Source organism: Malurus melanocephalus, unplaced genomic scaffold, assembly GCF_030028575.1.
Source record: "Malurus melanocephalus ecotype Western Australia unplaced genomic scaffold, MMel_1.1 scaffold_407, whole genome shotgun sequence".
NCBI lineage: Eukaryota > Metazoa > Chordata > Aves > Passeriformes > Maluridae > Malurus > Malurus melanocephalus.
Window position 1 is genome coordinate 307,443 of NW_026623639.1, and position 15,389 is coordinate 322,831.

The following is a 15,389-nucleotide window of genomic DNA, read 5'->3' on the forward strand; positions in this document are numbered from 1 at the left end:
CATTTTGGGTAGATGGCAATGCCCTGTGGCCACCTGCCCGCAGAAACCCTCTGCTTGCTCCATGCCACGGGCTCAGCTGCCAGGTTGAGCTGCTCCCATTTTGTTTCCATTTGCCAAAGGTTCTCTTGCCAGTTTGGAAAATGGTGGGTCTGAAATGAAATGCACACTTAAATTCTTTTATTATATTTTTCATATCAGGGCAAAGTCCACTTTGTAAAACGCTCTTGTACATTTTGTACCAAAAAAAAAGCCCATTGAGCAGTCTATCAAGGCCTGCAATGAATGGGGTAGTGCTGCAGGCAAAACCATTGCAGATGTTCTGGATGAACAGTGGGACATTGATAAGCACAACAATGCTGTTCCTTTGTTGTGAGCCAGCTGATTTAGCCCTTAGGAATGAACATAAGTCAGAGTAAAGCTTTCTTTGAACATATCCTGCTTATTCTTAGGTAGGCAGCTMTTGGCAGGCTGGTGGATTGGTTCTTTTATTAAAGCACGTTCCTGGCAGGAGGAAATGGGTGCCAAAWGAGCAGAGCTGGACAGTGCAGGCACAGAGAGCAGCAGCACAGGCAGCACTGACTGTGATGGGAGCAGAGTGAGCTGCTGGGTGCAGTGCTCAGGTACAGGATGTTCTTGTGCAGGAGGTGCAGACCTGATGGTCACAATGGTCCCTCTGCTGTCCTCTCCATCCAGCTCTGATCCCCTGGATGTGCACCAGATGTGCTGGAAGCATTCAGTCGTTTGGGATTTTTACTGCACTTGCTCACCTGGAATTGGGAAATTGTGCCTTTGGAAGTTTCACTCTCTTGAGCTCAGGTTCTGATGCCGTGTGTGATGTGCAGCCTTCATGCTGGCTTTGTGGGCAGAGCAGAGTTTGGATGGTTTCCTCTCTTAGTGTGTTTGCAGCACGGCTGATGCAGCTTTGGTGCCATCACTGTAAAATCTGGAGAGGTTTTACTGGTCTTCTCTCTGAGCTGGAAATTTAGGAGTCCTAAATTTAACTTAGGAGGTTCCTTTTTCATTCAGGGAATTGGGTATGATAACAAAGAAAGAGCATCTTTTTAACAGGAGAACTAAACACTGTTTAGGGYTATTTTATGTGAGAAGCTGAGAGATTCTTCCACATTTCTAAAAGTACTTTGTACACACCTTGTAAAAGAAAGAAAAAAGCATCTTGAAGTAAAAGCTACTTCAGAGTCAAGCCAAAGTCCATTTAAAAGAACTCCCAAGATGGAGCAAAATTCATTTTCCTGATGCTGAATTGGGCCAGTGGCACCAAGTGCAGCACAGCTCACCAAGGATGCACTCAGCCTCCCTGCCAAAGAACAGCAGCAATAAATAATGAAATCCCAGGCTCCTCCTTGGCTGAGTGGATCATCTTGAACTGATTTCAGCYAGAGATTAATTTATCAGTCATGCCACCCAAAGCAGGCCAGGCCAGATGGGTCACACGCAGTCTCTCTACTGAGCTCAGTGAGTTTGCATCAGCTGGAAGTGTGACTTGGAGAATTGTGATTTACTTTAGGACTTTGCAAAGCATTTCATTCTGAAATGTTCAGGACTTGAATTGAAAAGCCACATTGTTTGCTGCTGGGGAAAAGTGACTCAGAACATAACAAAAGCCATGTTTTTCCTGACTAGAAAGTTTGGTTTTGTGCTTTATAATATTAAAAGAAAGCAAACCCAAAGGATTATGGAGGCTTTACCCTCAAATCCCATTTATCCAGAAAGCTCTTGTGAGATAAAGTGAGCTGTTGGGTCTTGCAGTGATTTTCAGGGGCAGACACTGAGCTGGTTCCTGGGCAGCCTTGGCACGAGCTGCTCTTGGTCAATCTTTGTTGGTGCCTCTCGCTTCCTCCTGGCTCTGCCTTGTTCTCCTTTCTCAGAGTTCTGCTGACAGCCCAGCTTTCATCCCTTTGCTGCTGTGGCCTCCTCTCACCCTCTCCTTCATGGTTAACGCTCATCCTTGGTGTTCTGGGCTTTGTTTCTATTCTGAGCTTTGCCACAAACTCTTGGGGTGCCCTGGCCATGCCCCACGGTTCCTCATTCCTGGAGCTGCAGCCTCTCAGGGTGGGCATGCTGAGAGTCCTTGGMTCTGCTGGCAGGGACAGAGGACCCTTTGTGACACCTCTGCYCCCCAGATTCGTTAATGTTGGAATTGTTTTGGGAGGRAAGGTGTCCCCAATGGCAGGAGGTYCTTCAGGATGYYTCAGGGCAGTKCTGCTGGCACAGGGATCAGCTTCAAATGYGAGTGAAAGCCGGGGGTGACAGTGATCAACTCGTTCAGCCGAGGCCTCATCTTAATATTATTCATAACCAAAACCACCCACAATGGTAAAAGTTACCCAAACAACCACATAAATATGTTGACAAATAGAACTTAGTTCCAGCACTTTCAGAGCAATGAGATGATCTCTTGAAAGCACAAAACCCATTAAAAATGTAGTTCTTTGCAGCAGTGTCTGCAGTCCCATAGTGGGGCAGGATTGAGGGGGTGACCCAGGGCTTGGGGCACTGAGTGTGCTCCTGCTGCAGAGCCCTGCTGTGGGCCAGTTCCCCATTTGGGACACAGCCACCAGCTCAATTCCACACTCAGATCATGGCTGTGTAGCCTGGGTTATTTTATTATCAGCTTGCCTGCCTTAGACTGAGATCCCTTGGGTGCAGCTGTGGGGCTGAACTGTGCAAAGACAAATGATTGTCATTATTCAAATAGTAACTGTCTGACCACATCTGACACTCCAARCTGTCTGCTGGATACAGCAGCTCTGAATTATTTTTGGTGCACCAGCAATCTCTCTCGGGGAGGAGGGAGGCAAGGCAGATGCTTGTGTAGTGTTTATCAGGCTGCTCATCAGCCAAGATGCTTTATAGTGGGCTCAGGTATTTCACAGAAAACTTCAGACACGTCAGATATTTCTTTAGAAAGTGGATGTGCAGGATGTGCAGTGTGGGCCTTGCACATCACCCAGCACTTCATATCTGGGTGCTCGTTTGTGCAGTTTTGCTCATCCAACACCACTCAGAGGGTTTTMTGTCCCTGCATTTTCTTTGTGGGTTCTTTCATTTAAAACAAGAAAATCCTCACTCTGCCCTCATGGTATCATGAAATGAAATTCAAATCTTTTATTCATGTTCAGGAGGGAACTTTCTTCCCTGGTCAGCTCTGTTCTCCTTGGGCAGGGAACCCTGGTTTTCCTGGGACTATCACCAGGGTGCTGCTCYAGGACTGAGCTCCTTCCTGCTGCCTTTTCTCTCTAAACTCTGCTTTAAATTCATCCACAGAAAGCACAGAAGTTGGTGGCTTTAGGGGCATATTTTAGATTGGTTTTTTCTGGATTCATCTTGTGTCCACGCACAGAGTTAAATAATGAGACAGGGCAAGAGGGGAAATGTTSTTGTTTCCTGGCAATTTAGACAGGAGTGAATTTGAATCCTTCAAATGGGCTGGGGTTCAGTTTTGAGCAACAATTTGCATCTAAAAAAGCCATGCTCTGTTTTTAATTAGAACTACTTTTCATAGAAGGTGTGGTCCCTTCTRCTCAGGCAGAGTTTGACTAAGAGTGAAGCCTGTATGTTCTCCAAAACATTTTGCTCAAACRCTCTAGCAAATCTATGTATTCATCAGACTCATTCCTGAAGCTCTGACTCACATTATTACAGATTTTCTGTTCTCTGCTGGGACTGTGCAGCACTCCCTGGGTACTGCATGCTTTATTTTAGGATCCCTGCTCTTGTGGGGTTGTGTTGTTAGGATTTGCATGCCCCTGTCCTGTGGCAGTCTTGCTTTTCTAGAGGCAATATAAAAAGAGAACAAAAAGGTGTTTCTGCTCCCAAAAACTGGAGTCTGTTGGCAGGAAGTAGAAGGATCAGTCTGTTAGGGGGAAGGTCTGGGTTGAGTCTGAGCTTGGTCTTTCAGCAAAGTACTCAACCTCCCTGTGCTTAGTTTACCATTATTAAAAAGTGTCTTATCCTTCCCTCTTGTAAGTTAAGCAGTAAGGAATTCACATTAGTGACACACACRTGGATTYTCAGAGAAAACCCTACACTTGCACACAYGGCAGGCTCCTTCTGATCATCTTCYTCACCTCCAGAAACAATTCACTGTTAAAAAATTCAGACAAATCCAGCCCCATGTGAAGAGTGCCCTTTTCCCAKCAGCCTTTCTGAGCAGCTGCCTCAAAAGCGTGCAAACCAAAACAAAGCGAGAAAAAGAAAAACCCATACATCCCAAATCAGCAGTAGAGGAAGGAAGAAAATGAATCAAATTATTAAAACCATAGTTCTACTGGCACCTCTTTGTTCTCGAGCTCAGGAATCTTTAATTGGTGCAGTAAGTGCCCACAGGCAAATTGTGTCACAAAGCGTTTCCTGTGCTGGAACATGCAGAGCCCATTTGGAGCCCAGAGCTGCACTGGGGCACGTGGACACTTCTGTCCCCTTTGTGGCCACCTCCTACCCTGATCTGATGCCCTAAAAACCCCCAGTTCTAGAGCTTTTGGGGTGGAAGGCATGTCCCTGTTTGAAGGTTGCCTGTTATCGGTCAAGAGCGCTTGGTTTTTGGGAGGCATCAAGCAATTTTCGATGATAGTTTTGAAATACTGGCAAAAAGTTACTCAAAAAAAAAAGAAAAAAAGAACTTGTTCGTGCAGTTGGGAATTGAAAGCTTCTAAACCACAATAAAGTCCCTTCCCAGACTTGCTGTCCATKTAGTCCAAGCTCATGGCATTCCTTAGACAGTGTGAATCGCAGGCAGCAGACAGCTCTCACAAAGGAGACCATAGACACCCATCTGTTGGGACACATCTGCCAAAGACACCATACATTTACTTTTATTCCTTCAATCCACTTGCAATTTAAAGGCATAATAACAATAACATTTTTCACTYCAGTGACACTATTCATCCAGYGCAGAGAAATGGTCATGAATTGAAGTTATTCCACTGCAGAAAGAGGCAGAGAAGCTTTTCCCCAGCTCTCACAGATGGATGGAGACAGATCAAAGCTTTGGTTTCAAAGCACTTGGTGCAAAATTCAGTGGTGAAATTGTTGTTTTCCTGGGGATCCCAGACTTGCAGGTGTCCCCAGGTGAGCAGGAGCTGGTGCAGCCCTGGCCATGCTGTTGGTGGTTAAAACATTGCACTAAAAGGAGGGATTGGCAGAGCTTCTTTTTCCTTTTTCTGTCTTCCCACAGGCTCACTCCTTTGATGCTGTAGCAGTGAGTGCTGATTGCAGGCAGGTCACTGTCGCTGGGTCAGAAATGTTCTCATTTCTTGGGCAAGGTCTGGACACAGAGCAAGGCTGTTGTGTGAGCAAGTGCAGGGTGTAAGGACAAGGGATCAGTGCTCTTCCTGCAGGCTGGGAGTGACACCGGGTGCTTTACATGGAAATTCTTTCAGTTCAGTCAAAATCATAACTGTTTTGACAAAGTTTTAAAAAATGGGGACTTACGTGATGAGGAATGTTCAGCTAGAATGTGGTTTATAACAAAACTGTGCAAAGCAGGAAAGGGCACAAACTCACTGGAGTGCTGAATTCTCCATTTTGCGTTGAAGCAGAGAAGAGCTCACCCTCCAGCAGCTCACCACAGAGCTGTGCTGGTTAAGGTGGTTGGGGTTTTGAATTTTATTTTGCTAGCACAGCTATTATGGTTAAAAAAAAGCCTYGCAGAGAGCCCTGGGATCAGCACAGCTCCAAGGCAGGAGCCCTTCAGGGGACGTGGTGCTGGGGCAGGGGGTGTTCCAGCAGTGCCACTGAACATGAACATGAACACAAGAGAGGGCATTTTGTCATGACAGCAATTGCTGGGTGTGTGGAGCAGCTCAGAATAAACCCCAGTAATTCCCAGCAGGGGTGGTGCAGTGAACTGGGTGCGTTTACAGGAGCAGGCTTTGCTCGGGGGCTGTAGGTGCTGTGGGGTGTGTTTGTCCTCACAAACAGGGAGGGACAGAATCCTCACAGCTCCCCTTTAGGAGTGTGGAGCAATTGAATTTAATCAGTGAACTGGCTCACATCCACATGGCTTTTGCTAATTCTTTGCAATTTCATTTTAGTTTTTGGAATAYAATAGCAATTTAAGAGTTTTGTGCAGGTGACTGCAGCAGGATACAGATTTATTTTTTTCTCAGTGATCTTTTCAAGTCTGATCCAAGAAAAACCAAAACWTTAAAAATACAAACCTGGATGTTTTGGGCTTTCAGAAGCCAGGCAGACAGAAATGCTGCAACTTTGGGGGCGGGAGGTTGATKGCATGATTTAAAAAGCGATCTCATGATTGTTGGAGGCCTGACTCATGAACCCAGAACGCCTGGGATTGGCATTGCTGCTCTTCACAGTTCCATTTGTAACAAATAGGATCAATATTAGGAGTGGGCCCAGGTGGGGAAAGGGCTCTTTTGTGCCCTTAAAACTCAGTGTGATCATTGGGAGCATTCAGCTCCTGCAATGGCTCTTGGAAAGGCATTTTGAGTCCTTTTTGAGATGTTGGGAGCAGCTGCACGGAGCCTTGCCGCTYGGAAAAGTTTGGAAAACATCTGCACATTTCTTTAACTATTGTGAAATAAAATGCCTGGCAAGAGTAACCCTCTTAAAGATCTACAATCTTTTTATGGTGCAAACTGAAAGGCAGTTATAAAGTCTTCTACTGTAGAAAAATGCCTGGATTCTCTGCATATTCACACAAACAGAATTTTGGCAGCTCAGCTCACGTCCTGCCAGGCAGCAGGGATAGTTGGTGGGGGACTTTTTGTCTGTGTAGATATTTTTTCTCACAAGACTGAAGACCTAGATTGATTAGCTTAAAATCTATTTTTCTTCCACCTGTTTTTCATACTCCATTATAAAGAATAGTATAATTATTTATAATTATATATGTAGAAATAYGATAATAATTTATAATCAGTATTTATTTATAAATCTCTGGCAGTTTTTATATTTTAAATATGAGGATGAATCATCTGAATTTCCCATCCAAGTTAGTTTTCTTACRAGAACTGAGCAGTGAGAGCTGTTCTGCCCAGCAGAAGCTGCCATGGCCTTACACTGCYCAACCATTTTATTGCTGTTTCCTGCCCAGTTCCAGGAGTCCTCTGTGCTCAGGTTTGGATTTGAGCAGTGTGTGCTCAGAGGCRTTTTAAAAGCACTCTGGACAGGACCATCCTGCACTGGCTGTGAGAGGTACTCGATGAGCTAATAGGTCAKTGCAGCTTCTGTGATTTGAAAAACAAGCAGCACATCCACGGCTGTGCCAGGGGGAGAGGCAGGAACTGGGGATGGAGAGCAAATATTGGAGAAGGTGAAACTCCCTTCCCAGCAMTCAGCTCCTGCTTTGGGTTTGCAGTCAGGTGCTGGCTTTCCCACTCTTTCTCACTGTGTAATACAGCTTTTTCTGTGTTTACCGAGGAAAAATCTAAAATGCATGAACAGGGCAGTTGTATCTGAATCATCACTCCAAGTCTCCATGCTTCAATTTTGCAAGCACAGAAATCTGGGCATGCATCCAGCTGGGAATGTCAGAGATGACTCCTCTCTCCAAGAGGGTCTGCACAAAAACCCAAAATSCAAGTAATTCCCAACTTTGCAGGCATTCACGTTCTCAGTTTATGTACACATCTCCTAGAGGTGCTGCAGTCTGTTTGTAGTTAAAACTCTGGTCTCTCCACATTGGCATGACTAATGGTCTGCAAATGACTTTGAAAACTTGGCCTGGAGTTGGATTTAACCAATGTTAGGCATAGAAGAGTTAAATCTTCAGCTACTGTTAACTGGARTCAAAGCACTGAGGATCAAAAGGCTTCACCCTGKGACTCCAGAGCAGCTCCTACTGACYCAGAGAAACAYTSCCCATCTTCTGACAGGTTCTCCTGATCCACACAGTTCCCATTYCAATCAAGCCACGTCCTTTTGTGGMTTTTTAATTTGAAAACTTTGCCCTCCAAAATATAAACTRAACTCTGCCTTCAGCTGAACAAATKCTATTTCTTTAGAGTGAGATTGCAATTGAAGTAGATGTAGTGAGAAAAGTGTTAGTGACCTCTGCTGAAGTGAGTGCTAGCTCCCATCCCAGGGAGCAGTGTGAGTTTGCAATCATTCCCTCTGATCAGCTCTGCCAGGGCAGTCCAGTCAAAGATTCCCAAATTGTGGTGTGGTTTGGTTTGGTTTGGGTCYTTAATGATGAGTGAYTTCATCAGCCGTGAATGAATGGAGTCAAATGCAGGACAAGTAGTGAGACACATGAATGACTCTGGTGGCATTTGCAATGTCTCAGTGGGTGCTGGTTTATTTAGGTGGTTTCTGAGTTTCTTTGGAAAGACTGAGAATAACCAAAAAGAAGGGGGAACCACTTGATGAGTGTGGGAGCCCAGGGTGAAAGCGCCGTGGCAGTTAAACCTCCCAGCTCTGATATCTGTCATTATGAGCAACATGAGCTCAGTATTTTGGTGAGATCTCAGTGCCAGGAGACTCCACAGCCACAGATCTGCAAATGGATGTTGGAAAGGCTGGAAAGAGTCTGGACACACTGGCCACTGCAGGCTGGGTTTAGGGCAGGTCTGGGTTTAGACCAGAACTGAGCACATTGCAGGGGGACTTTTCAGCAGCTGCATTTTTTGGTTACGTTTTGGGTTGTGTATCTTTTTCCTTGAAATTGCATTACATTTTCTCTTATCTGGTTTCTCCTGCTCATTGTGCATTGCTTGGTGTGGGGTGCTGTCTCCTTCCTTGGAAAGCAGTGCAGGATTCCACATCTAGACTTTATCTGGTGAAAACTTCATCTGGGTAGGCTGGGTTACATGAGGGCTTTTCTGAGGTCATCCTGCAGGTTCATACCCTCTGATAACTTAGTGGTGGTATAAGATGTGTTTCCTTTTTTTAAAAAATGCCTTTGTTTTTTGCACAAATTTTTCTTTAGGACAAACTCTATAGGCCATTAATGAAATAACACACAAATTAGTTCTGTGTCTGTCTTAGAAATTAATATCTCAGGATGTTTGTTGTCTACTTGGTGGCATTTCATAGCTCTCCCCATCTTCACACCTAATGCAAAGTTTAGCTCAAGATTACAACTTCCCAGAGTGTCAGGCTGTTCTGGTAGCAGGCTTGGTTTAGATTGTGCATGACACAAACAGCTGCAGCAGCGTTCAGTGCTCTATCACATCTCTGCTTTTAACACAACCACATCTCTGCTTCCAGTAAAATCATATCTCGTCTTTCAGCACAATCACATCTCTGCTTTTACCACAATCACATCCCTGTTTCCAGCAGAGCCCCGTGTCCCTGCAGGGAGCCTCTCCCCTGGGCCATTCCAGGGCATCCTTGGAATACCCTGACCCCAAATGCCACCAGGCTGCAGGGTGTCCCCGATTGCAGCCGTCTGGGGATGGAAGGAGCCGTTCCCTTCCTCCCAGAGGAGCACAGGGTGGTTCCTGGCTGTTGGTGCCCATGTGGACACAGTGCCCAGGCTCAGCCTGGCAGGATCAGAGCTGGGGTGCAGGGTGGCCACGGGCAGTGTCCCCCAGCCCAGGGGACCCAGTGCCACCGAGCAGGGAGCTCTGTCCTCAGGACACACTTATCCGGGGACTCCCTGTCTGTGGCACGGAGGCAAAAATGCTCTGGCAGAGCAGTGAGTGAGGAAATTCATTTTCTTGTCTTTCGAAAAGAGCGTGGCCATCACGGCCGGACAGATCGAATTTGTTATGATAGCAAAACAAATTCTATGGAAACCATTGTGAGCCCTGCACGAGGCTGCCCAGGAGAGTTGGGGAAAGCCGCTTTTGTTTGTTGTGCTTGGCATCCTTCTGCTCTGGATGAAGATGCTTTAATTTTGTGGGGAGACCCAAGAGAGCATTCCTCTTTTTCCATGCAGAAAGCCTTCCAAGCTGGCATAAATGTCCCCTCTTTCCAGCTGCTCCTTTCCAAACACACTGTGCCTCCTAAAGATAGTCTTTTACAGTGGCTGGGGCTGGTGGAAAACATGAAGCCTGCAYGGATTAGCCCAGGAATTCATTAGGGCTGACGAATTGGGTTTCCCTCTATAAACAGCAGTAGTGTTTTCATGCTCTGGACAGCACAGCCAACTTCCCGTGCTCCCGCTCCTCGCCCGGCCTCTGCTGGGGGATGGAAAACAGCACCAGTTCAAGAGGTGTTTGCAACCATCTCCCCTCTCAGACAGGGTTTTTCCAGCCCTTAGAAGAGGTGGTGGGGTTGTTTTGTTGTTTTTTTTTTTTTTTTTTCTTTCCTTCAGTTTATTTTTCTTTCCAGGTAAGAGGGAAATTAAAGCAGTCCCTTCTCCCTGGCTTGGTGACCTTACAAGCAGCCCACTCTATATATTTTCTTTGCTACTTTATTTAGTTTTAAGTACAATGTGCTTATCATCTGCAGGAATTAGGGATTCTCTAGAGAGGATTCTGCCTCCCTTTTTTCCCCCACAGCATCCCCAGGGCCATCCTGCCCCTGCCAGGGTTCCTATCACTTCTTCTTTCTTTTATATTTCTTTCTTCTTTCTTATTACCTGCCTGGTAATTATGATGATGAGGGGTTATTAATCACCCAGCATTGTTGCCATTCTTGCTCAGGAGGGGAAAATGAAGGCCAATGACACGATCAGGCTGCTTTTAGTGGTGGTTTGTGTTTACCTGGCTGTTCAGTGAGGAAGGATTTTGTCCATGTCCCTGAGGAACTGAGCATGGAATTGGAATTGTGGATAAAAATGAAGGATTTGGGATTCAGCTGTCAATTGTTAATGTAGTGAAGCTCAGGAGGGAAACCTGGCTTGTGGGGTGACCAGGGTCCTGCAGGAATCCCTTCAGAGGGGACACAGCAGAGATAAGATGCCAGAGAATGAGAGCCAGTGAATAGTTCTGTGGATTAATAGACATAAGCACTGGTGCTCAAGGGAGCACCAAGATTCCATTATTGACTGTTCATCCCCTGCAAAACTGCCTAAAGGGAAGGCTAACATGGTTTGTTTTCCCTTAATTAAATATTTGTTAAATGGTTTGTTTCCCCTCAATTAAATATTTGTTCTGGTTGTCCCYTTGTGASAGAAATAAAAAAGCAGCAGCAGTGCCTATCTTGTATTTTCAGCTAATCCTGTAACTGTTCTTCTGTCCTACCCCCTAATTATTTCCTGTAAAAAAGTGGCTTTTTTGCATCCATTCTCTTTTCTCCCTCTGTGTGTGAATCACTTTGCTGASTGACTCATCCTGCCCCAGTAAATAGGTTGAGTCTAAGAGGATGATGAAACTGCCCAGTGCCATGTGTATAAATAGTGCCCGTGTGCTTTCCCTGCAGTTGCTGTTTAGAGGGGTTGTGGCATCCAATACCAATTCCATCAGCTTTTAAACCATCAGGTGCTGCTGCAGGGAAAATCATCACCAACCTGCCTTGGCTTTGCTGGTTTTGATCTAAAAGGAATATGTCTGAATCCTGAATGGCATTGCTTATCTCAGCAGTCCTGGGTCAAACTCTTRAGGCCCAAACTGTGTCCAATAAACCAGACACGAGCAGAGTTCACCCTCGTGCTTTGCTTTGCAGCAGCAGCAGGGTTAAATCAAGAGTCAGCAGTCACAAAAGGAGACTCTTCCCTTGTGTTTCTTAAGCTTCAGTCCATCAGCCTAATATTTCTGTATTGCTTTAGCCAAGTAATGTGGTTTATAAAATGAACACCATCCCCTTCTGGTATAAGGTTTTGTGTATTTATTTATTATGTGCTTATTCTACTTGGAATATTTTACTTGGTCTTGTTGCATGTAAACTAAAACTAAATACAAACTYCATCTTTTCTCAGTAACTCACTAACTATCAACTAGAGAGAGCCAACTCCATGACTCAAACACGTGTCCCTTCCCTCGCAGTCGCAGCCAAAACTCTCTGGCATCAGAGAGCTGCAGAATGAAAGTCATATCTAAATATATGTGAGCAGAAAGCAAGGCAGTTAAAAAAAGACTTTGTTATGGAAAGCTACTACAAACCAAATCCACGGTGGCCTGGAGTTCCTCCTCACACCCAGGCTGATYTAGTTTTCCACTTTCAAGGTACTGTTCCCAAAGCAGCTGCTGACACTGGTGCAGGAGCTGCACGGAGCCAGCTCAGCTCGCTGCAGTCCCTGTGTGGTGGCTGAACAGGCTTTCAGGSTTTATCTGATGAAGCACAGGATATTTTTCACCATCTGAGCAATCAGTAATACAGGATTTGTTTCATGTTGGTGCAGGTCTGGCAGAGCTGAGCTGATACTCAGAGCCATCCTGGGTTAGGTAACGTGGGGAGGGGGTGGGCAGTGCCTGGTCTGGGTGCCACCCTGAGCACCACCCTTGGCTTTGCTTTCAGTGCCTGCAGTGCTCTGCACTGGGCCCAAAGGGGTGCAGAGAATGAGCTTTGGACAAACAGAATGAGCCCGGTGTGCTGTGTGCTCTCCCAAGTATGAGACACAATCCTGAGCTCAGCTCAGAGCTCTGAGCCTGCCCAAGGGGGTTGGGTAAAGCCTGGTGGGGCAGGAGGAACAGGACAGGGAATTCTCTCTGAAGGTGCCCTTTCTTCCCCCAGCTGATGTGTAGGCAGAGTTTGTACCTGTCTCAGAACTTTCTGATGGAAAATGGGATGATGAACCCTGAAACCCACCCAGCAAACAGGAGATCATCCTCTGGAGCAGAAATTGCTGTGTGTGTGTCCTGCAGAGATCCCACCTGCTGAGGAGAAGGGGCCTCAGAAACTGAGGGGTCAATGGATTAAATTGCTGAAAGCACCACAAATAACACCCCTCAGCCTTGAATTCTTGCCTTCAGCTCACCTCAGGGCAGCTGTTTCTGCAGGAGGACATGTCCTTTGTGCTGTCGTTCTCCTCATGGTCATTGAGTCCTGGAGGATCTCAAATCCCACCTGAGGGCTCTAAAACCTGCTGTAGGGGCTCTGAGGATCTCAGTTTGCTCTCTGCTGCATCCCCACACGTAGCTCGGTGGATTTACTGCAGGGTGTAGCTTGTTCTGTGCAGGTCATCTCCTCTCAGGCTGTTTTCTGTTAGCTAAACACAGATTATTGGAGTTCCATGCGTGTGACCTCACAGACTTTGTGCGTTTTTTAGCCCAAAGCAGATCTGGAACAGCTCTGGTCCTTCAGGGATGCTCTGGCCAGGCCATAGGCAGGATGATGACAGCTCCAAGCCCTGGAGCCCCCTCATTCCCCTCTAGGTTGTGCTTTTTCCTGCCAGTGTTGAGGAATTGTTTTTGATGATRTTTTCTGGAAGTACATTGACAGTAATGAAAGTGCTGAGAGAATCCTGAGCATTTCTGAGATGGTGTCACASACAGATTTGTGTTCTGAGTACTTCCTTCCTGCTAGTTTTGATCTACAGTGTGTTTAGGGCACTGGATTCTTTTTGAGCAGAAATGCTATCTTTATTTTCTGCTCTTTTGTTACAGACACACCCAGCTTCCTGTTCTATGGCTAGGGTAGGACAGTACCACACATACCAATTGTTTGATTTTTGCACCTCAATCTGGAACTGCACTGAAACAAAAGGGAGGGATATTTAARTGTCATGAGTGAAATCCAGACCCTGTAAATCCAGAGCAGTTCAGATATTGATTTCAGTTGGGRTGGGCTTTAGCCAGAAATATGCATTTTATTTCAATTCTGTTTTCCATCAGATGTCTGTATTATGTTGCTAAATTCCTGGAGAGATTCCAATGGGGTTTGAGTCTATTGATATTATTACAGCAAAAATGTATCTTGGGACTTGAATTCCCTCTTTGGGCTCAGCAACTTCTTCCAAGAKTTTTCTTAATGAGTGGAGATGATCTGATTGCTGCTGGGCTGGAGGGTGCTGGGAGGTTCCCAGTTCACCCAGACTCCAGGGTTACAGGCAGGACAAGGAGAGCAGTTGCAGGGTGCATCTCTTGGCGTGATTTTGGGAAGGAGGAACCCCTAGGTTTGATGTGGAATTAAAACTTTTTAGCTGAACACATTCACAGCAGTTCCATATCCCCATTTTCCTTTAAAAGCCTTTAATTGCTGTCGATTCCAGCCCATTTTGTTGGGTTTGGGCTCCTTTGCCTGATACACCCAAACTGGTATTTCCCAGTCAATGAGTTGCTGTGCTCCCCTGTGCCAAAGCTGATTTTCCAGCGTGCAGAATATAAAATAGGCTGTGTACTGAGTGGGAGGTGCCAGGGCATGATACGTGGCTGCACAATCCTTGGGAGCCAAGTAAAATACTTCTTTGCTATATATAGTCACTGCAACCCAGCAGCAAAGACWTTTCTGAATCTTGCACTCAAAGCTCAGCTTTTTAACAAGCACTTTTTGCTCCTTAATATTGCAATTATATATGGGTTTTTTTTTCATTTCCACATGGCTTTGCAGAAGCACCAAATGCTTTCAGGGTGGATTCAAAAGCAATCTTAAAATATTAGGAAATTTAAAAAAAAAAAAGGCAGAATGTTTTAAATTTTGCCTTTTCTTGAGGAAAAAAAAATTCACGTTATTTTGAAGCAAAGACTGTAGCATTCATAATTTCTTTGCCCAGATCTTTCCTGTTCTGTACTAGTAAGGCAAAGTCTGATTTTCACGGGCACTGTGGTTGCATCTCTCAGTGAAAAGGGACTGATTTTGGATATTACTGGGCACTGAGGTGATGACAGAGGGGAATTTTGCAGAAGGCACTGAAAGTCTTTGACTTGACTCACAATTTGCAGGGACCTCCTGTGCCTCTGATCTCAGATCAAATTATCAGCATTTCACATGTTTTATCATTAATTTAGGAATGTAAAATTTGAATATTAATTTTTGGATAGTATCAGTTGAGAAAAGAGGGGAAAAAAATCTGGTGCTGGATCTGAGCAAACAGAAAGGTCCGTGGTTGAGTTCTGCCTTATGTATTGTGTGTGCTGAAATGTCCTTTTAATAAATTAACCCACAAAAATGAGAGGGCAGCTGAAAACTGTAACACTTGGCCATGCAACATAGGTCAAAGGTTACCTTTTTTCTCAAAAATGGTTTTGCAAATCTTTTTCAGAGCTGATAGATACACACCTTAGCTGGATACAAAACATTATATGAAAAAGAATGACTGTGATCTTTGATCCAAGCAATCAAAAAGAAAGGTAATTGGTATTTTTTTGCCTTTTCTCCAGCTGTGTGTTTCTCTTAACCTTTATTTATTTATTTTTTTTCAATTAAAAAGTCATTCCCCTTTTTATTTGGCTTAGAGGGTAGAAAATACTTATTTTAATTTAATTTTTTTTTTTCGTTCTTTTCCACTTTTTTTTTTGTTCTTCCCCACTTGTGTAGCACAGAGCTGGTCTGGGAAGGAGAGGGGGGCTGTGCATGCTGGAGGGGACAGGGGACATTGCAATTTGTAGGATTTACTCTGTGGGATCCCCAGAGGGGCTGTGGGG

At 45.2% G+C, this 15,389-nt stretch overlaps 1 protein-coding gene across 5 annotated transcripts in view; it reads left to right on the top strand.

Annotated features, from left to right (window-relative positions):
- The window catches only part of NFATC2 (nuclear factor of activated T cells 2), a 71,215-nt gene that overhangs the window by 51,709 nt on the left and 4,117 nt on the right, over positions 1–15,389 (top strand). The window contains exon 10 of one of the 5 annotated variants that reach the window (XM_057379467.1): positions 15,008–15,095. The exons of the other annotated variants lie outside the window; for them this stretch is intronic. Coding sequence (XP_057235450.1) covers positions 15,008–15,051 — 44 coding nt within the window. The 3' untranslated portion in view covers positions 15,052–15,095. The remainder of the gene's footprint in view (positions 1–15,007; positions 15,096–15,389) is intronic. 5 annotated transcript variants of the gene reach the window in all.